A 21716-nucleotide genomic window follows, 5' to 3' on the forward strand; every position below is an offset into this window, starting at 1 on the left:
ACACACATGTTGCTCCAATTTAGAGACGCCAATTTGAAAGTTTGCAGGGAGTACAGAATATATTGCGGGGTTTCTGTTAATATAATGGAGAGAAAACAAAGAAAACATAAATTAATTTGGAGGCAATCACATGGAAGAATTACGAAAAATATCTTGTCAGATCCAGTGTACATAAATCCGATGCTTTGGGACATTTTTCTGGCTGATGCTATCAGATGTAAGAGCCATAAATAGTCTCTCTGCGCAGAATTGCCTGTATTTTATTAAATAATATTTCTTATTTCCGTGTCTTTCCTTCCAGAGTTTTAACCCACTACTCTGAATCTAATTATATTTTTATTAGTGCTCATCAAAAAAGCCATATCTCCCTTGCCTTATGATGATTGAGTGAAGTACTGACAGTCTTTATATTAAATAGTTGTTGGTGCGGCTTGGCCTCCAGCAGTTTCTGTCATTAGGCTTGTTCTTTTCAGCATATTACGTAAGTATCTATGGTTGCTATATTGCCCGTGTGTTTGTAATTTGCTTTTTTCCAATACTAGCTCACTGGTGGGTTGGTCTATTGCGTCAGACAAATGGGGGAGGGCCTTCGCTTTATAGGCTGCTCTGCGCTGCTCTGCCTGTCACACGGCGCACTGAGCCCCGCTGCCTGCAGGAGCCGCTTTATAAAGAGCTAAATTTACCTAACTTTACGTTGTTTCCTGAGCTCTCACAATTGGCCAGGCGCGCTCGGGCTAGAGAGTTATAAGGTTGGAGGACCTCCTACCACTTTTTAAAACTTGTTCATGTCTTTGGAGCGCAGCTGTGGAGAGGCGACAGTGAGATAGAGCGCACAGACTCTGGTGCGGCTGCCTCTCAAACACAACGCGACTCTTTTTTTTCCCTTGACAAGAAATAGTTATTATTTCACCAAACGATGGCCTTATCCGGAGTGATGCTACCGTCTTTTTCGACATTCTCAAACCAAAGAGAAAAACCCTGGGAAAACGTGAGTATAGGATTTTTCTTTAATATCTGTAGATTTTTTGTGAGTTGAGTTAAAGATGTGTCACTTTGTTTCACCTGTTTTGTTCAGGATGATGAATAAATATGATAAGTATCTTGTTCAGCAGTTAAAACCAAATTGTTTGTTTAAGAAAACAAGGGAAAATAATAATTAGTAAGAGAATAAAAGTCTTATCTAATAATGGATCTTTATTCTTTCAGAGGTGGAAAGGAGAAATGGACAAACTAGTCTCCAGCAGCTGCTCGATGCTTGAAATGGTACAGAACCTGGACAATAACAGCAAAAAGGACGACGAGGATCTGAGTAATTATTTGGATCTGGATTTTATTCTCGCCAATACAACAGGCTCAGACAGCGTGGCGGAATATGTGGGCACAGTCGAGGCCAACATGTTCACAACTGGAAACTCGGTGCCATCCTACCCAGGAGACGACCACCGCTCCCCGCCGCCCCCGTACGGCGCCAGCCTCATGACAGAGCTGCTCCGCTCCGAGGGAACCAACAACTATGGCATTACGCGCAATCCCAGCGTTCAGGGGAGATTTTATGTCAACACTGCTCCTTTCCCCCGGCCGGAGAGCATCAAAGTGGAGCCATCTATGGACAGTTACGGCCCCGTAATGGGCATGGTGCCTCAGAGCTGCAGCAAAATCAAGCAAGAGGGGAACGTTTCGTGCATGATGTCCTTCGAGCAGCCCCGAGTGGCCATCTCCCCGCGGGCGGCCAGCAACATGACGCCGCCTCTCAGCCCCGACGACCAGGGAGTTTCGGACTGCCAGGCACAGCTGTGCCAGCCCATGAACTTCCCACAGAAGTATCACACGCCGGCGGCTTTCCCGCACCACCCTCAGGCTCCCCAGCTGCAGATGTCCTACCACGCTCCGCACACTGCCTTTGGCATGTACGATGAAGGTCTGACCCTGCAGCCAGGCGCGCAGAGGGTGATGCTCACGCCGCCTTCATCTCCCCTCGAGTTGCTGGAGTCCAAACCCAAGAGGGGACGGCGCACGTGGCCGCGGAAGCGCACGGCGACGCACACCTGCACCTTCGCTGGCTGCGGCAAAACTTACACCAAGAGCTCACACCTGAAGGCGCATCTCCGAACTCACACCGGTAAGTCTGAGCTCACATCCGTCAAGATAAATGCGATAACTGTTTCCGTGCGCAATTACGCACAGAGCGGCACAGTGTTCAAAACTAAGTTTCGCCCTTTCAGCACAGACTAATTATTTCCCCTTTTTTTCCCTGTCCACGCAGGTGAGAAGCCATACCACTGCAGCTGGGAAGGCTGTGGATGGAAATTCGCCCGCTCCGACGAGCTGACCCGTCATTTCCGCAAACACACCGGACACAGGCCCTTCCAGTGCCACCTGTGTGAGCGTGCCTTCTCCAGGTCTGACCACCTGGCACTTCACATGAAGAGACACATGTGAAGGAGCCCACATAAGGACTTGAGGGTTCACGGGGTGGGGTGGGGTAGGGGAGGGTTGTGTTATTTTTATTTTGCTCCAACTGATGTATTTTTATTTAAACTGTTCCACACATGACCAAAGTCTTTTTATATAATATTGAATTGAAAAAAAAAGTTTGTATCATTATTTTCTAAGAACGTAGCTGGTACTACTCTGGTAAAAGCTTTAGAAAAGCTTTGTTTGCTTTAGAGCAGGCAGACCAAGAAGGGGCTGGCCCTGTATATACTACTCTTCCTTGACAGAACTGGAACTCGGTGTTTGACACAAGTGCCTTTCTATGACTGTGCTACTGTAAAACTCTTAGTGACAGAAAGACATGGCCACAAACTTGTACATGTTCTTGACACGTTGACGGGAGTGAAATGCACATGCCTAAACATGTGCAAAGACAATGTTTTATTTAAACTGCCTCAGTGTCTGAATGGCCCAAACTGCTTTTATTTTATTGCTTTTTTTCTGTTTGGAGTTATTGTCATCTCATCTGGTGTGAAACTCTTAGATCCAGCCCCTCTGTACACTATCAGGGCTTGATGTCCTGTGCATTATTTTTTACTTAAATTTATATGAATATGTAAATGGATTTTATACTTGTAAAAGGTGTATTTATTGTAAATATTAAAAAACAATGAAATTGAAGATTTGACTTGGGAACTCTTTTACCTTTCATGTATGCTTAGTCATTCTGGATACATCTTGTTCACACGTTTAGTTTAATGAACCACATCCACCCACCGTTTCTCGTGCTGCGCCTACAACCAGTGTAGGTACATGCTGCAGACCTGCAGATCATCAGATCAGTTACACTAAACAGGTTGTACGTGTTGCCATCGTATACCCACTTGAATCTTAAAACACGGGCACTCTGATGTTATGCAGCTGCAAGACAGAGAAGGGCAGCCACTTGTGGGCTTAGCCTATAAATACAAACACTCCATTTCCATAATTACAGAGTGAGCCAGGAGCCGTCTGGACAGAGGGGCACAGCAAACCCTCATCAGGGAGCCCTTAGACTCCCTTTCTGATGGGTAGAAATTATAGTAGGACTTCAAAGGGCCTTAATACTACAATTACACACAGTCACTCTGCACTACAGTTTCAAAGTATCTGAGTCTGTGCATAATATGTCTGCGTGGTGTCAGTGAGTATTTGTTTCACCCTCATCAAAGACAGATGCAGTAGACGTATCAAAACCAGACAGCACTTTTTAAAAAGTAGATAACATTAAAACATTTTTCTTCAAATATGCAGGTGACTGACAAAAAAATCATCTTTTTATGACAATTTTAAAACTTTATACTCGATGAAAGCACGCCTTTTATTAGAAGCAGTGTCACTGTGGTCCAGTTTTACTGAACTTCATTTCTAACAGTGACTTATATGTGTTGATCAAAACTCTGTTAGAATTTATCATATTAAAAAAAAGAGGAAGTACACACTAGGTCAAAAATATCTATGGTGGTAGATGCAAATGTATCACTCTCATTTCACTTTTTTTTGTTCCAATATCAAGATGTAAACAATCCATCTTAATCTACAAGACATTATTTTAGAGAGGTTAACAGATTAACACTTTAAAAAAACAGAGATAACCAAAGTTTCGTCCTTCATTTCATTGCTGTTCCTCAACGCCACTTACCGTATGTTAATTCTATATTTATCACTGATACATTTATGTTGCAAACTAATTATTTATGTTTTTGTGTCCTATGACTCACTCCCTTTTCTCTGTAGTTGTTGTTTTTTGAAACACAAGACTTACCATATTCCAGGAAATGTTAAAAATCACTTTTATTCAATTAAAACTTGGTACAGTTTTGAGCAACTTAAAACTCAGAGGATTTTTTTTTTTATATAATCACATACATACTGTGCAATATTACGTTACAATGTTGATATGTTGATAAATAAGGCATTGTCACTCTGTACATGTCCAGTAAGCTCTGGAATATACAGTGCATACATTATGTGCCGAATAAACCTGATTAGTGTTATATGATTAACAAGGAAGCAAGATTTTAAGGCATTTTAACAAATGTCCTCCAACTGGATCATAAGACACTGATGAGCAGAAAAAAATAATAAATCCAACGGGTGATTCGAGCGAAATGTTGGAAAGTTGGAAGCATATGTTGCTGTGCATCAGTGGTAATGTGAAGAAGGATGAAATTAAGTGTAACAGCACCAGTATAAACAATGTAGGTTTACACTTCTTCCATTTTATAGAGGCTTTTAGTTGTATGGGAGTGCAAACTGTTTGGGAGTTACAACACGGCAACCAATGATAAACTGTCTGACACACACAAGCTGCTGACATCAGAGAGATGGTGCAACAGCGCTCCAGGTAGACTGAACATAAGAAAGGAAGACATCAATGATTATCGCTTGCATCTTAATTATTGTAAATACAAGAGGCGACTGATGATGTGGAGCTAAATCATATTTAACCAAAGCTTTGTTAGAACTAAAAAGCTTAACAGGGATACCCAAAACATCAAATTTTTCTACACTGACATGTAAATCCCTGTTGAGGGCTTGATTATATTCAAACGTTTCTCCAATCCTTGTACTTAAAGGCCTTAGTAGTAGTTAATAGTAGATATGCAATCATAAATGGCAGGAAACACTTGTAACATTTGAGCTAAAAATCTAAATCATGCCATTTTCATGCTGATAACTAAACTTGGATGGACTCCGCTGTTCCAAGGCGTCTATGTAAGACTGTCATCTAACAATATTTACAGTACATGAAGGAAAAAAAACAAAGCATAACTCTAAAGACAGGCTAACAGGATAGTTAGCATGTATGGTTTGACTTTCAATATGAATTTTCCGGAGTAATTAAAGGTCATATAAAACAGTTTATACAGTGCTTTTTACAAGTACTTCATACACCAGGGATTCATTGCTTTTGTATAGAAATAAAACAGTAAAACATTCTTTTGTTTTGCAACAAACAGGCTTTTGGTTAAGGCAGGGTGATTAGCCATAACAAGATATGGAGCTAGATATAGGTTGTAGTGGAGTACCCTGCTGGTTGGGGTTGCGTTAAATCGCTATGTTCTTGCAGGATGAAACCAGGCTTAAATCAAGTGGCTCCGTATTGTCCCTGATTATAGTTGCCATGTAGTTTGGGAGCAATGAACCTTAACTGGATGCTAAATGTGGAGTCATTTGACATGAATCCAGTCATGGCGGGAGAAACTCTGGTCTCTTACACAAATTGGTAACAGGGGCTGCTAGTCATGTCGGGCCAGTGTCTGTGCTGTTGTCGTGAGCCTGCAGACGGTGAGGCTGTGAGGCGAGAGGGGAAGAGGACTGAAAAGCTGCGGTGGGACATGCCCGGTCAGGCGCTGGGCATGTCGGCCCTGCTCAGAGCGATGGCGAGCTCCAGGTCCTGCTGCTCCTGGAGCCGCAGCCTCCTTAGCCTCTCCTGCTCCTCACGCTCGCTCTCCCGCTTGGCCCACTCCAGCTGCTGGCTCTCACTTCCAAACTGGAACGAGGAAACAAACATTAGATGTGGACAAAAAAAAAACAAAAAAAAAAACGCAAGAATGCAGACTGAAATGTCAACACAAGAGGAGACAAAGCACTGGACGAAAAGCTGATGTAAAACGGACGGTGGATGCAAATTAAGTGTTTGTAATTAGGCAGGATATCAAAAACTATGTCCACGCATAACTGAAATGATATGATATATAAGAGTAAGCTAAGAAAAATAAAAGCAAAAATATAGATGCTTAGAGTTCACTTGAACGTCACAAAAAAAGCCAAGAAAGCAGCACTAAAAGCTTAAGAGGGATTCCTACACAATACACAGTGCTACAGTGGTGCCATAAATTACTGGTCACATACTTCCCGTAAATATTCAGTACTTGGATCAATGTGACGGAGGATATACACTGAAAATAATCGTGCTCATTAATCACCCTACTCCGATTATGCCGTGCGGACAGGTTTTTCACATGCAAAGGATTGACCACCACACCCTTGTACAGTCTTACCTTGACATGTTCAGATCCTGGCAGAAAAACAAAGATTACAATACAGAGCTCGATATAAAAAAAAAACAAATCCCTTTCACAACTGACATGCTGGCATGAGGGATAAAAATAAATTCATGTCATGTCAAATGATACAAACCAGACACAAAAAGCTGCCATGCATCATCACTCTCCACTTGCGAGCACGCTCGGCTGTTAGCCCGTACACGATGGCAAAGAAACGGAAGGTGAAGGACAAAGAGGCAGATTTACTCTGTTGTGCTCTGCTTCGAGGCATATCATGCTTTGACAGAAAATAAGCCTTGCACTTGTACTTCAAAACTTGAAAAATGCTCCTCGAGTGCTACCTGACCAGGCAAGTACGCTAAACTTGCTGGGTAAAAAAAAGTGTATAAATCCTGACTTCATGTCAAAGGCTACAGCCAGAGACGACAACAAGCATGCAAGCCCTTTTACCAGACGGACGAAGGTAACAGTAGACTAGATAGACACAAAAACTGCAACTGTCCAAGTCAGTCATGCAAATGCCTATTTTCCTCTCATACAAAGCCCTTAAAAAGATGTTCTCTCCATTGTTAGTCAACAGCCAATAGAAAATGGCATCCTGTGACAGCTTTCTAAAGTCACCGTGTGAGGGAAAGTTAACAGAATGAGGCCCCAGTGACAAAGAGCTGACACCTTTGAGCCTTCAGCTGCTACATTCTGAAGAGTGAGATCTAGAGATCAGCGGCTCATGCAGACAAAGATACTCAATCCAACAGAAAACTGTAAGTAGACTACACTTACAGAGGCAAAGTCTGCAAAACCCACAGGATAGTCTTTACTCTGGTCTGTCGTAACAAAAGAGTCTTTACTGTCTGCTGTGGAGCAAACACTCTGCGATGGCTCTGACGCACCCAAACTGAGCATACCTATACCGGAGAAGGAAGACATTTAAACAAATAACAAATGACAACAACTGTTAGCCCCTTGGGAAAATAAACTCACACCTTAAAGACTTGTATAATGGTGTGTAGCTAAATTTTTACAGGAAGCCAACAGCTTTAAGCTCAGAGTATTCACCCAGGGGTGATATTGGTTTAAAAAAGGTGTTAACCGCATTTTTTGAGTAAAGCTCACTGATGCATTGAAGCTTAACAAGCACAGTGTTGCTTTTTTGGAAAACAGAATTGCAAAACACTGCCCCGCCCTTGTCTACAGTAAGCTTTGAAGACATTTCCTATATTGATGCTGTTATTATCTGGCCAAGACTGTTCATCTCTCAGACCAAACCAATACCACAAAGGTTGCATCTGCAAACTGAAGTACTTCCAGTGAACGAAGGGTTCTATTATCTGATCAAGAACACCGGCAGCAAATTGATTCAAATCAACTTTTAGTTGACTAATTATTGCTCCATTAACACACCAAATTACTCATTATTATTCTACACAAATGCCTGAAAAACAGTCAAATTACACCATCTTACTCGACCAAAACATGTTGTGCAATTGTCCCTATGATGCATACGTTCAGAACAGGCCACAACTTTGAGAGTGGGCTTCTCACTTCCCCATCACGTATGAGGCACATCTCCTGAGCTCACTGAGTAACAGTGGACACTCATCTCTACCTCTCTCCATGTGGTAAAGCAAAGGGGAACACCAACTTTCTCACGATGTGGCTTCTGCTAAAAAAAAAATAAGTGCAAGGTAACAGCGGAAGGGCATGTACTGAGCATGGCCTGTGGGTAGTGTGTGGCTTCATATACACACACAAAAACAAGATGAACATGAGGTTGAATGCACCCAAATGGCTAAAAAGAGTGGTTCTTAATCTTATCACACTGTTGACAAATTTAACTTAACATAGCACTGGGCTATTTCAACTGTTGGGAGACAAAGTAAAGTGATGTATTTATAATGCTAACATATTAACATCACTTTGAAAATCCACTCTACCACTATATTTCTGCCACCAGCTTTCCTGTTCCAACTTCAAAAGAAGAAATTACTTTCTCTGCAACCTCAGATCAATAAGGAAGTCACTTTTTTCCGCATACCACTAGGGCACAAAAATCCCTCTTAAGTAGGACAGGAGTAAGTCACGAAGTGTACCCACAAATGTTATTTCCATCACATTTTTCTGACAAGTTGCAACCATTAGAAGTGGCAAAGGGCAAATACAGGTTGTACTGACAACAGAGGCATGATAAATGATAAGTGGTATTAATTTCAACTGGTTTAATATCACTAAACCATTAAATTAAGCAGCAAGCACAGTCATGTTCAAGCACACACACACATACACACACACAAAATCAAGGCTTACCATAGGGAGGTGCAGGCCGGTTAGGCACATTTTTCTTTGATGGGAGAACAGGGTTGTCCGACTTCTGTTCACACACCAAGGGAAAGACAGAAAAAAAAAATCACTCAACTATCACACAAAATGATGACTGCAACAGAAACGTCAGCCAAAATCTAAAGCCTCTGGCCTCAAACCAGAGAGGCTGTTTTCATAAATGTGATAAACTGGCAGAAAAGTAAGAAATCAGTCATGATGAGAGTAAAATTAACAACACAGCTTTCTACAGTTTAAGTGGAAAGTAATGCTTTATGGTGCAACTGGTTCATAACTCCGAGACTTTCCCCAGAGCTTACCTTTGACATCTGACTAAAGTCAGCAAATCCACCCCCTTTGCTTCCAAAAGAGTTGCTTCCAAAGGGGTCTGCTGTCCCAAACACATCTGTGACAAGAAAAGCATTTGGAACTTTTGAAAACTTTTATGGAAAGAGCCAGAAAACTATAATGAAGTTCAGCCCCAAACCACACATTCAAAAATCATCTCTACATCTTGCTTATTCTGAAAAAGGCCTGCCTGTGATTTCCAGAAAAGGGAATGTGGCATGACCGTTTAATTTTCCGTGACATTTCACAAAAAACCTGGAAAGCAGGGGTTTTGTTTAACCTGACGTATGCATCTGATCAGCTAATTAAAGGCGTCAGTTGGCGTTCTGTTAACCAGAACTGTGCCCGGATTGTTTTGAAGCTCAGTGGTATGCCGCTTAATGAAAAAAAATGGGCAAACTGCAGATGGTTACAGTGAAAAAACAAAACATTGTAATAGAATATGTTTGTTGTGAATGTGCAACCACAAGAGACCCCATTCATGTGAAGTGAGCGGTGTTTTCTTTTACGCACAGTAACTCAGCTCAGGCCTACAGTTGCCTCTGTGTTCCTCTGAAGGTGTGTAGCATGGCAGAGCACTGGCCACTAACTTAAAACAACTTCTGTACCGAATGAGGCAGAGCGGTTCAATAGCAGCAGATATAAAGACAGGACAGAGGCAGGAGTGAACTGGTTAAAGGAGTGGCAGTGTATTCTAGTAGAGCAGGACCAGCAGTCACAGAGTTTCTGTTATGCTTGGCTCCGGCAAGCCTCCTGTTTTTCCAGGGGTAGGGGGGAGTATTTTTAGTTGGCCAGTAGTTAAATGCGTAGGTACTCGACTAAAAATAGCCCCAAACCACAGGAAAAATTGAAGCCGCAGTGAGTAAAAATTGTTTGCCCCTCATGCCCCCAAAAATATAATCTAAATCTAACACGTCACCCAGAATGGCAAAGAAAGACTTCTCTCAAGTTCAGATGTCAGTTAATAGAGTCACTTTCTGGGTAATGTGCACGGAAAATCTGCTCATATTTAGTACAGGGATGACTGTGCATTTACTCTTGTATTTGACAAGTGACATGGCAAGAGGTGAACATACAGTATGTACTAGTACTGGCATATATGGCATATACAGCACTTCCCTGACTACAGTAATTGTAATAAGAAATAAGAATTAAAAAAATACAGTCAACATATTTAAGATGACCGCAAACAACATACATGAAAAACGTGAATCTTTGACAACCTGTTTTGGTTTTGTGTGAACTTCACAGACTACTAAAAAGGTTAAACAGAAAGATGTAGCATTTGTGACTTTTCCCAAAAGTGTGTAACAGCAACAATTACAGAAACAACAAAATATTTCACTCATTATAGCCTCAGATTTACATTTATAAAGTACCTGAATCCTTTGGTTTTGATGTGAAGGGGTCACCACTGCTGAAGGCACTTGGCTAAGAAAAACAAAGAAGCAAAGCACAAGTACAGTAAGTGAGCCACTGATAAGATCCTGTTTAAATACACACACACACACACACACACACACACACACACACACACACAATGACCACATATGCATAACCACGAGAAGCAACACTTTGTAATACTGGTTTACTTTTCGAGGTATCTACAGTGGTGAAGACATGTCACAGCTTGTTTCTAAAGAATCAGCACTGACAACCATGGCAAGTCATTAAACACAGTATCATTTTGAACTTTTGACTTTTACTGCTAAAAAGAAGAGGTGTTTTATACCTTGGCTGGTGGTGTGGGTTTTCTACCAAAGGGGTCTGAGGATCCAAACAGGTCTGGTTTGTCTGTCTTCTTAAAGAAATCTTCGGATGAGGTGCCTTTGAAGGGATCGCTTTCTTTGAAGGGGTCTCCTCCAAATGGATCTAAGGAAAGGACAAGACAGTCGTCTTCAGCCTCTGACAGGAAATTATAATTATCATACATTGCTTTTTCTATCACTGTATGAACATTTCCATTTCATTTAAAACCTACACTGGATTCCCAAGGCACAAAACCGGTGCAGATGACTACCAGAGGGAATAATCTTGATCCTTACAGAAATATATTGGCAAACAATCAAAAAGATCCAAGAAGGTGTTCAGACCTGTGAAGGGGTCGGACTTGAAGGGGTCTTCGGTCTGGAAGGGATCTGCTGGGGTCTCTTTAGTGCTGCTGTTGTTGAACATGGCTATCTTTGATTTGAGAGAGTCGCTCTAGTGAATGAACAGGTTAAAAAACTACAAGTTAATAAACATATTGAAGATTAGTGAAGTCTTGACAATAAAACATCAAAACGTCGCCTGACTTTTAGGGACTATTTTAAGTGACCATGATACAGTAAAACACAGTGAGACAACAACAAAAAGAGAGCATGCACACTTTCTGAACAGACTCAAAACAAAGAGGACAAACATAGCATGTCTAATCTGTAATTGTAAGGTATGACTTCAAGCCCTTTTCCACAAAAATACCCTTGAATTATAGGAACTAAAAACTTTTGGGACTACAAAACTAGGGAATAAAAAAGGATTCAGGAGAGTATTTGTTTTTGCTCTCTATGGCATCGGAGTAGCACAGAACAGGTAAATTAGGAGGAACCAAAAAAAGTTCCAGATACAGAAGATACATTCATCATCTCCTCACCGCACTCCTGAAACCTCCATTCTCCTTCTCGGTGAACCCTTCACTCAAGTCCGGCAGGTTGCTGAAGTTTCCTCCGTTGATGTCGCTCAAAGTGCTGTTGTACTGCTCAATGGTCTTGGTCACCTCCTTTTGGCTGTCCTGGATCAGCGACAGCTTACTGCGAGCCTAAAAACAAGACTGTTTCATTCACGTCTGATTCCACAAAGTATATTAAGTATTGTATATTGTTAATAGGTTTCAGAGATGTTCAACAGAACAGAAATGGGTGAGCTACTTTGATTTGATGCCACATTTCCAGGTAGAAAAAGGTAGAAAACAGCCTCTGCAAACGTGTGCTGCAGCTTGAGGAATGCACCTGATTTTTAGCAACTTATGTTAAGTGGTGGTTGGTGGTTAAGTTGTTGAGAAAAATAACCTTAACCGCTGTGATAAAACAGTTTCACTTCAGTGTGTTTCAAAGTGTGCTACGTACTTTAGGACAACGGTCACAAAAGTAAAAGTAAAACTAGTGCTTCCAAAAATGAGATTGCTGTGTCATAAAAACCAATAAAACAAAATCCAGGTTTATGGTCCACAGAAAGAACGAACACTAACATAAACAGTTTTTCTGCCTCCAGGTCAGTGTTATGATCAGTTAATGGTAGAATATCCTCACGTAACCTGTCTCTCTCCATCTGCACTGACCTGGTTGATCTCTTCCTGGGTGGTTTTGAGCGACTTGATGATACTGTCCAGCTGGACGCGACCGGAGAGCAGGCTCTGCTCCAGCTGGGCCTCCTCCTCCTGCAGCCGGCTCAGGTCTGCCTTGGTGCGGCTCAGTTCGTCTTCCTGGCTCTGGAGGTTGTTCTCCTGAGAGCGGATCTGGCTCTGCAGGGAAGAAATCTGAGGGGGTCCAAGCGGAGAGTTTTATATTTGTAGGTTTTGTTAATTGTGTAACAGATTGCTACACGTTTGGAAATTACAGCTTTAAATCCAATTTAGTTTTGCTTGTTAGGACAGATCAAAGCAGCAATATTTTAGGGCTTGTTCTCAGAGGACGCAAGAAAAATAGTGGTTCTTATTATACCTACTTTTAAATTACACATACTTTGTCCTTAATTGGCCTCAAATGAATCAGCAGTGCAATGATTCATATCTTAATATGTATGTCAAAATACAAACTGTTACACTATTTTAAAACACTCACTGACTGTTTGAAAATAATAATCAGCAGCAGTAAAAAAATAAAAAATCTTGACCTCAACTGACCTCATAGTTTGACCGATCTGATTTCTGTTATCTGCATGTGTCACCACAAGCGCCATATAATATGCGACAGAACTTCTTGTTGTGATATTCATGTTATTTTAATAAGTCGAGTCTCTGACCGTTTGGGACTCTTCCTGGCACTTTTGCTTGACGTCGTTGAGCATCCCTTCCAGCTTGGAGCGCTGCTGGTCCATCTCCTCCAGACGTTCCTGGGCATCCTGCTTCTGGGACTCCAGGTCCTGCAGGCTGCTGCTCTCCCTGTCCAAGTTGTTCTGCATGTCCTGAGAGTGTGGCAAACATATACAGAAACATACACACACATGCAAGTGTTTGAAAGGTACAGCTGCAGAGTCTGGTCTTTATTCAGATATTATTTCTTCCAGTTCACCTTCAGATTGTGTAATTTGGCTGAAAATCACTATTTGTACTATATATTTTGTATTCCAAGCAATGAGATGGACTGCTACACATTAAATACACATTCATGGATATATTTTTTAAAATCATAAATGGACAATTTGTAGATGATTACTGCTTAGCCTTACCTGAACTTCACTGTTTTGCTGCCTGATGGAATCTTCCTTTTCCCTGATCTCTTGTTCCAGGATAAATTTCTCTCTGTAGATGAAGCAAGTGGGAGAAAAGCAAGAAAAGTAAGTAACAGATTCTGTTATTTCACCATGAAAACCCAATGTTGCCAATATGCAGGGCTTAAAAGAACAAACTGAACTGTTTTCAACATGTACAGCAATGAGATGAGGGGCAGAAATCTCATAAAAGCTACACTCCACTTGATGGTCACTTCTTGACCCTGTATCTCTTTCCCTGGTGTACTGAATGTAATTTAATTTAGGATATCTGTATATCAGTATTCTTTCCATAATCTTTCTGACAATATGCAGACGTAATGAACTGAAGGAAATCAAAATATTTAGGATATCAACGTATACATGCAAGTCCAAGTGAACTGTGTTATGTTCAGTCCAACTGAAACTAATGTGTCCTAACTACTACTAACAAGGCTCCATGGTGTTGCTGTTTGCTTCACTAAGCCTTTCTTGAAATTAAAAAAAAAAAAAAAAAGTCTGAAGGAGCGCTTGGTTATATAAAGGCTAATATTATTTAATAAAGCTATGTCTGATAGTTCAAATGAGCTTTGATCCTGATCTTCAACATCACCTCACTGCTCTCCTCCTTCTCAGAGGAAGTGAAACAAAGCTATCCTCTTGTTACTCAGGGTGCAGGGGCTCACCTCTGCAGCTGAGCTATTTCCTGGCTGAGGTCATCAAGCTCTTTGATGCCTGTCAGCTCAGCCGACCCCGTGGAGCTGGCGCTGTCCTGAGGCGAGAGACATTGATGACATAGATGAGTGAGAGAAAAGGAAAGTTGGCCAAGAAGGTACGATGAAGAGCGGTGAGGAAATGGACGACAAGACTGACCACGGAAAGTAGGACAGGGGGATGGATGCGAAAAAGACATTAGGGAAAACATTCTACTGGGGAAAGAGGGACAAACAGGAGAGAGAGGGAGAGCAGAGGGGACATGAGAGGTACGCAGGGGGACAGAGGAGCTCCCCACTGATATGTCTAACAAAACAAAAGACACAGGAAGGAAACACAAACACCTCGCACAGCGAGGGAGGGAGCCAGAGATCCAGACAATACGTGGATGAAGAGAAATGCACATAGGTCAAGACAACAGAATTTAACACTGCAGTGAAATTTGTCAGTGTTTGGCATATCCGGCCTATAACAAAATGAGGAGTCTCACTAGAAAATCAGGGCGTCCCACAATCGTCTATGTAGACGAGAGCTCAAAGCACTAGGCAGACAAACTCTTTCAGCTGTCTTGCTTAATTGATTTTACTCTAATCGTAACATGAATCTGTTAATAATAAACACAAAAGAGCAGAACTTCTTCGATGTAACAGGGTCAACTAAAGTCAAGTTTAAGCCTCCACTTTAAGGAGCTTATCCATCTTTTGTGCATGGGTCCATCAACCATTACAGTGAAAAAAAAACATGTAAACATTTCAATGATGAATGAATGAATGAATGAATTATTTATTTTAACTGAAAAGCTGGAGCACGACATCTGTTTTGATGATCTGAGGCTAAAATAGAAGAATTTTATTCAAAAACAACATATGTTCATTGTAAAAACTGAAACATGTCTTTTACAAACACATTTTGGTTTAAAACTTCAAGATTTTATGTCTTTTATTTAAAGACGATAGACTTCATCATTGGTGGGTCAAAGCATAATAAATAACTAATAAAGTAAGTAACACTACTTGTTTTTGCTGGAACAAGTGAGCACATCCACTATAGACGGACATTAGTTGACACTGGTTGCTGAGACGGATCATTACTAATAAAAAAAATACAGCAGGTGGCAGTGTTGGCCGGGAATGCAGCAAAGGTTTAGAAAAGACAAATGTGCAAACTCCAAAAAATATCACAAATGGTGAAAGGAACAATCAAAATGTAAGAAATCCTGTGTTGCCCTCTGATGGGAAAGTAAAGTGAAAAAACTAATACATAATAAAAAGAAACATGGTGATCTTTACATCTAATGCTTTGGACTGAGACAGAGACTATGACAGAACAAAAGCGCCACCTTGTGACACAAACATCAACTACTCACTCTGCGCATATTAGCAAGTGCAGCAGGTTCAGGTCTCAGAGAGGACAGAAGCCCCATATAGCTCTGTTTGACGGGATAGAAAAGAGCTCAGAAAAGGAAAAGGCAAAAAAAAAAGCATAAAAACTGTTTTGCAAGGAGAGGCTGAAAAGCAAGACAGCAGAAATCACCATCAGAAATCAGCATTATAGTAACAGGAAAACAGAGATTCCTGAGGTACAGATGGAAGTGAAACACTTTGGTTTGGGAAATGGGAGGAATGTCAATAAACAGGGCTATTGAAAGATGAAGCAGTGGATGTAGTGAGCTAAAGTGAAGGACTCACAGGGCCTGCTGCTGATGCTGCAGTCCTCTCTGAGGGCGGGATCATGTCTGGAGTGAGAGTGGTGGGAGGGTCTATGCCTTTAGTGACCTTCTGCTGAATCAGATACATGGCCAGAGAGAACTGCTCCCGGGTCAGCTTGCCTGTCTGTTTAGTGTCAGCCAATCCCCTGAAGACAGAAGAAGAGACTTCACTCAAAAAATAATATACTGGATTACTTAGTGAGAAAATAACACCCAGCATTCACAGATTAGAACTTTGCTCTGAACGTTTACCAGTTTAACTGTTTCCACTGCCTTGGTATAGCGCACTTAGATCATTTTTCTTCCAATTTTGTGGAGAAAATGTAATGATTTAAACTGTCCAGAAGATGGTGCTGTGATATTAAACCTGGTCAGACTTGCTATACATGTGTGCAGATAATTCAGCCCTACTCAAGAGCCTAGGTATGAATGCACTACTAAGATTGGTTCAACAGGTGATCGTTTTATCTTTAAAATGAAAAACAATCTAAACAATGAATTTTGTTTTCCCATGTTTCATGTGGAGTACTGCACCAACTGACACTGAGGCTACCACTGCACCATCTGCCTTGTACTACATGAAGACAAATTACAGAATAGTATGTAGTATTATAGTTAAGACACAATAAGATAAATCTTTACAGCCATTATGTTTTCAACCATTACACTGCAGTTTTACATAATTTAAAACACAGCTGCATACTTGCTGCTTCTTTTCATGACACATGCACACGTACATCCTATAGTGGTTGAGAACGCTCTGCACTACAACACTCTGTAACTCAAGAAAGCAAATGCAAATAAACAACAGCGTCTACACCACTCAACCAACAGAGAGAGTATTCAAAACTGCAAATAAAACATGAGCCATTTAAGAAACACACAACAAACAAAGAGAAGACAAGCTACTATAGAAACGTCCTACACAACACAACAGATATTTCTGGTAGACAGTAAAAACAAAGATAAATACATTAACCACTCTTCAGTAACGAGTGAAAATTAGTCAAACTGTACAGACACTAACCCGTAGTGTCTATACATCTAGTGTTGGCCTTGATATTACTGCTTTCCTGTTCCTCAGTTTTTATTGTGCCCCGGAAACCTCTATTGTGTAAAGTTAGTTCCACTTTTATGTTGGACTCGGCAGTGTTTTTCTGCTTGTGTTTTCTCCAGCTGCAGTGCATTCAGCTCTCTCAGCCACTGTGATATTCTTCATGTGTGAGGCATGTTATGAAAGTAATGAGGAAAATATCTGTGAATAAACGTGATCTGAACTGAGTTGTGGTCTCACCATATCTGTGCCAACATTGTCTGGGAGAGACTGGACTGCATGAAGATCTCTATCACCTCTGTGCCAGTGACCAGTCCGTCATTGTCGGTGTCTGTTTGCTTGAAAATGTCATTATATCTCTCCCTGTCAGCCACCGGTACAACCCAGTTCACCGCTGGCTGGAATGAACAAAGGACAACATTTATGTGATTTGAGATGAGGGGAACAATATCTGCTACAATCCCATAGTTCTTCTTATGCACTAGACTAAAACTAGACAGTATGGGTTTGTTAAAAAAAACAGCATTCAAGTGTTATACTGTTTAAAAGTAGGAAATTGCAATAGGTGTCATGACAGCGTGTGAACAAAGAACCTTGCCTCTCTTCCCTTCTCAGGGAAACCTGTTTCTCTAAAAGTTACGGGTGACAGATCCCTGCAGCTATAAGAGGGTGAGAGAGAAACACACACTGGCCTGTGCACAATGCTTAGAACAATGTGGCAGAACGAGTCCTCCCATTAGCAACAGAAAAGAATCAATACATGAAATGCTGGTTTATTTAAAACACCAGGCTCTTGCTCTGGTGATACTTACTTTAGGAGAAGGAAGGAAATATAAATATATTGATTTTTCCGAGGGGATTTGGTGCTTTTTCACGTTTTTAGTTGCTTCACTTTATTACCCAGTTTTATTTCTCATTAGAAAACTATCCATTTTCAGAGACTGACATCCTAACATATCCTGAGATTACCCTGGACAATAGGTCACTGCACATAGAACCATATATGAAGCATATATGCTGGGCAGAGGCACAGCCAGCATAAGATTGACTAGACTGAAACTTATCTTTCAATGGAAATAGTAGAGTTGGAAAATAACTTAATCAGCATTAAGGATTTTCTGTAGAATTTTTTTCTGAAAATAAAGTTTTACAAAATTCTGTCTATATCAATTATTCAGAGCAAATTCTAATTAAAAGCTAGTGAAAGAGTTGATTGCAGTAATACAAAAAATGTATATATGTAAATGTTATATTCATGCATCACATGCATATTCATGCATCACATCACCGCACTGACCATTAGTTTGATGTTTCATATTGTTTTTATATTTGGATGTATAGTTATCTGTAAGTTCTTGATGTAAGTTCTTCATAATATTACAATATTAACTTTTACAATAATTTAGCCATAGTACCTCATCCTGTGTTGTGAGGTACTATGTGCATCACTGTGATGCAGTCACAACACGTACAATGACACCTCAAGAGAAACAGAGTAGACGAGATGACATACCGGTGAGCTGGATTTGAAGGAGTGTTTTGGAGAGAGGCTGACAGCACTGGTGGTGAGGGGAGTAGCACTGCTCAGAGGAGGAGTGCTTCGCAAGGTGTCTTTGAGAGGAGCCGGGCCAGCCGTAAGCCCGGAGAGAGCAGGAAGCACAGCCACGGCACCTGGCAGCGCTCCTGCAGCCTTCTTCCTTTTAGAAGGGGGGAAGAGGGAAGCGGGTAAGCTAGCTGGGATGGGCTCCTTCTCCATGGCTCGATACACAAGATGCATAGCCTAGAAAACAGATATTTACGTATATGTTGGTAAAAAAAAAAAAAACTGCTGTTCAAACAAATTTTCAATTTTATAATATGTATTTGCTTCCCAGTATTTAATGGACAAACACCAGCTTACCACTGTGAATTCATCTTTGTCCAAATGTCCATCTTTATCCACATCACTTAGGTCCCAAATCTACAGAAACAGTAAGTAAATACCAAAATGAACATGATTTGGTTTCTTTGAGACATTAACATTGTGTTATGTTTATGTATATATCACTGCTCCCTCACCTTTCCTAACACATCCAGAGGTAGCTTAGAGTTTATCAAAACTGGCCTGACTTTATCCCCGGAAAGGAGACCCTTTACAGGACCCAGACTCTCAAAAATACCTTCAAATTTCCCTTTTTCATCAGGCTGGGAAAGAAAAAAAAGAACTCAAGTTAAGACCACAAGCTTGACTTCCTTACATCGTCAAGAATATCCTCAACTCACCCTTATAGCCCACTGTGAGTCAGGTGCTGTCGTTGAAACACTTAATAATGGGCTGCTAGTGTCTTTCTGTAAAGAAAAAATAAAGTGAGGATAAGACACTAACAAGCAGAGCAGACAAACAGTAACAAGTGCATGAAGATGAGTGTTCTGAAATACTTCATTTCAACACTTACAAATTTGGGTGCAGCTAAGTTTTGGTTGAGGTTGTGAAGACTGATGTCATTCCCACCCTGTGCTGAGGCCACCAGTCTCATAGCTATGAAGAAACCCTACAAAAAGAGGAAATGAGCAAGATTTAATGCACACATCAGCGTCACCAATCACAGAAAATGTACAGAGAAATATAGCTTTACCCGCTTATCCAGATAGCCTTTTCTTTCTGAATCTGCCAAATCCCAAATCTATGAAAACAATAATAAAGGAAAAACCATTTAGATGCTATTGACTAGATATATGAGTGTGTTTTGTGTGTATGTGTCGTGTGTTTAAGTCCCACCTTTCCCAATGTACTGTCTGACAGCCCTGACTTCTTAAGGAACTGAGCTGCATCTCCGGCCGATATTTTGCCTGTGTTTCCTGGATCCAACTACAAGAAAAGTGGACACAGCAGACACAGCTGTGTTTGTTAACTGATTTTACATGACGGGTAATATGAACACCAGAAGAGCTGGAGTGGAAATCACAGCAGTAGCCACGACCTTACCTGTTTGTAATAGTTTTCATAGGCTGGGTTTCCACTTGATAACTGGAGAAGCAGACAGGAAATAAATACAACACCAGATAAGTTAGAAATGAGAGTGTGTCAGCTAGAAACATACACTAAATGATGCGGTTAGAAAGCTACAAGAGGCTGTAACGTTAGGAGATAACAGATAAACACAGCTTAAATCGCTAACGTTAGCTAGCTAAAAGATTTGTTTTTGTTCAGTTTTAGTTACTTAGTGCCATCCTCGCTACTAACGTTACCACTTTCCTCACAGCAGTAGCTTCCTTCTTCCACTAAAACGTACAGTAACTTTGCTATCCTCACTTAATCCAGCCAACCATGTTAACTAAGTTGACAACGAAAGGTGGCTAATACGGCTCCACGGGCCAATATTCACCACAGCTTATAAAGCAGTAATGTGGTAAGAGCATACGGCCACTGTCACTGTCACTTGTTAACGATCGATGTTACAATTAAGAGAGTTTTCTTGGGATATTGGGTGTTCTTACCTGACTGAGAGTCATGAGCGCCGCCATATTTCCTGGTGTCTCGGGAGCGCGCGCCCGCCCCTTAACCGAACGGGGGCGAGCGGGGACAGCGGTTCCGGTGGGAATACAGTCCCAGCCACAACAACACCGGAGACACCGGCTGGGGCAGTAGCCACAGCCTGATGATGCAGACGTGGATTTGAATCGTATTAACATTGTCCCCGTATTAGTTGTGACTGGCTGAGTCATGGTTTCAGCCCTGATGGAAAAAACAAAACAACACCACCTCGCTGTACCCAGCAGAAATACTGTTTGTAATTCAGATGAGTAAATTCGTTTTTTCAGTCTTTACCCTCATTTATTTTGGACATTTTGGCGTTTCATCAGTAGGTAAATGGGGATGCAGACTGATATATTTGTGTATTGTGGTTAGTGCGATGGAAGTGAATAATTCCTACATATAATCTAGCTGCTGATCATTCAGCATTCATACAGTGCTCCTGATCTTGTCTTGTGTGTTCTTACCAGGTTCATACCAGAAATTCTTCTTTAGCTTTCAGGTTCAGTTTTTATTAATTTGACTTACTGCAACGCTGTGTAAAAATACACACTAAAGTGTCATTATAAAAGTATATTTGTACACACTCTTGAGACCATGTTTTGTCTAGTCCCCGTGTCAAAATCCAATTGTAATAACTGATATTTTGTGTGTATGTTGCATATTCCTAAATAAAGTTATACCTAATCAAATTACCACAAACAAACTGACACACAGTAAATACTGAGTTGGGTAGTATTCCAGCAGCAGAAGTACTGGAGCTCTGGAAGAAATACAGAATAATGAAGCTGCCATGTCTGGTCCGTTGTGTGCTGTTGTGGGAACCAACTACACACAGTAAACAGAGTGGGAGGAACCTGTAGGTCCACAAGGGCCAACAATTCAGTTTTGTTCCAGGGCCCTCTAGGGGATTAATCTGGCTTGAAGAAAAAATAAAACTCTTGCTATATCACATTTCTCACTCTTGAATAAACTTTTTGAAATGTCATCTTCATGGAAACCTTGTTATTTATGTCACATTTATGCAAATCCTTGTGAACCTGTAGACACATTTCATCTTTTTCCTCCCACTACAAATCTTTTGAAACCTCCCCCAGAAATTTAACACTTCACAGAGACACCTTAACCATT

The 21716-nt window shown here is 41.0% G+C and overlaps 2 protein-coding genes across 6 annotated transcripts; one reads left to right on the forward strand and one right to left on the reverse strand.

Moving 5' to 3' along the window:
- The first annotated feature begins 614 nt into the window (after positions 1 to 614).
- On the forward strand, positions 615 to 3114 carry klf2b (Kruppel-like factor 2b). Its single transcript, XM_018677886.2, has 3 exons — positions 615 to 988; positions 1207 to 2119; positions 2264 to 3114. Exons 1-3 carry the CDS (start codon positions 917 to 919, stop codon positions 2437 to 2439), a joined length of 1161 nt encoding a protein of 386 aa, XP_018533402.1. The 5' UTR covers positions 615 to 916; the 3' UTR covers positions 2440 to 3114.
- Positions 3115 to 4248: 1134 nt separating this feature from the next.
- Positions 4249 to 20663, reverse strand: LOC108884181 (epidermal growth factor receptor substrate 15-like 1). Of its 5 annotated transcripts, XM_018677882.2 has the most exons (25): positions 20549 to 20663; positions 20037 to 20078; positions 19830 to 19919; positions 19687 to 19734; positions 19507 to 19602; positions 19334 to 19399; positions 19130 to 19255; positions 18972 to 19031; positions 18585 to 18851; positions 17312 to 17469; positions 15998 to 16163; positions 15676 to 15738; positions 14282 to 14367; positions 13575 to 13647; positions 13149 to 13310; positions 12466 to 12663; positions 11782 to 11946; positions 11243 to 11351; positions 10882 to 11021; positions 10529 to 10580; positions 9122 to 9207; positions 8790 to 8853; positions 7266 to 7390; positions 6480 to 6496; positions 4249 to 5968 (listed from the first exon to the last, which is right to left on the reverse strand). In XM_018677882.2, the coding sequence occupies exons 1-25, from the start codon at positions 20573 to 20575 to the stop codon at positions 5899 to 5901; spliced, it is 2556 nt and encodes an 851-aa protein (XP_018533398.1). In that variant the 5' UTR covers positions 20576 to 20663; the 3' UTR covers positions 4249 to 5898. The 5 variants fall into 5 exon arrangements, with proteins under 5 accessions (XP_018533398.1, XP_018533400.1, XP_018533396.1 ...); XM_018677884.2 differs by lacking the exon at positions 7266 to 7390; XM_018677880.2 differs by lacking the exon at positions 6480 to 6496.
- Between the last annotated feature and the right edge of the window lie 1053 nt (positions 20664 to 21716).

This window comes from Lates calcarifer, linkage group LG4, assembly GCF_001640805.2.
Source record: "Lates calcarifer isolate ASB-BC8 linkage group LG4, TLL_Latcal_v3, whole genome shotgun sequence".
Classification (NCBI taxonomy): Eukaryota; Metazoa; Chordata; class Actinopteri; family Centropomidae; genus Lates; species Lates calcarifer.

Coding starts and splice junctions, on each gene's coding strand:
- klf2b (XM_018677886.2), top strand. CDS start 917: ATGGCCTTATCCGGAGTGATGCTACCGTCTTTTTCGACATTCTCAAAC. Junction 989..1,206: donor GAGAAAAACCCTGGGAAAAC/GTGAGTATAGGA, acceptor TTATTCTTTCAG/AGGTGGAAAGGAGAAATGGA. Junction 2,120..2,263: donor GCATCTCCGAACTCACACCG/GTAAGTCTGAGC, acceptor CTGTCCACGCAG/GTGAGAAGCCATACCACTGC.
- LOC108884181 (XM_018677880.2), bottom strand. CDS start 20,575: ATGGCGGCGCTCATGACTCTCAGTCAG. Junction 17,470..18,584: donor CCTTCAAATCCAGCTCACCG/GTATGTCATCTC, acceptor TGTTCATTCCAG/CCAGCGGTGAACTGGGTTGT. Junction 13,648..14,281: donor GAAATAGCTCAGCTGCAGAG/GTGAGCCCCTGC, acceptor CTTCATCTACAG/AGAGAAATTTATCCTGGAAC.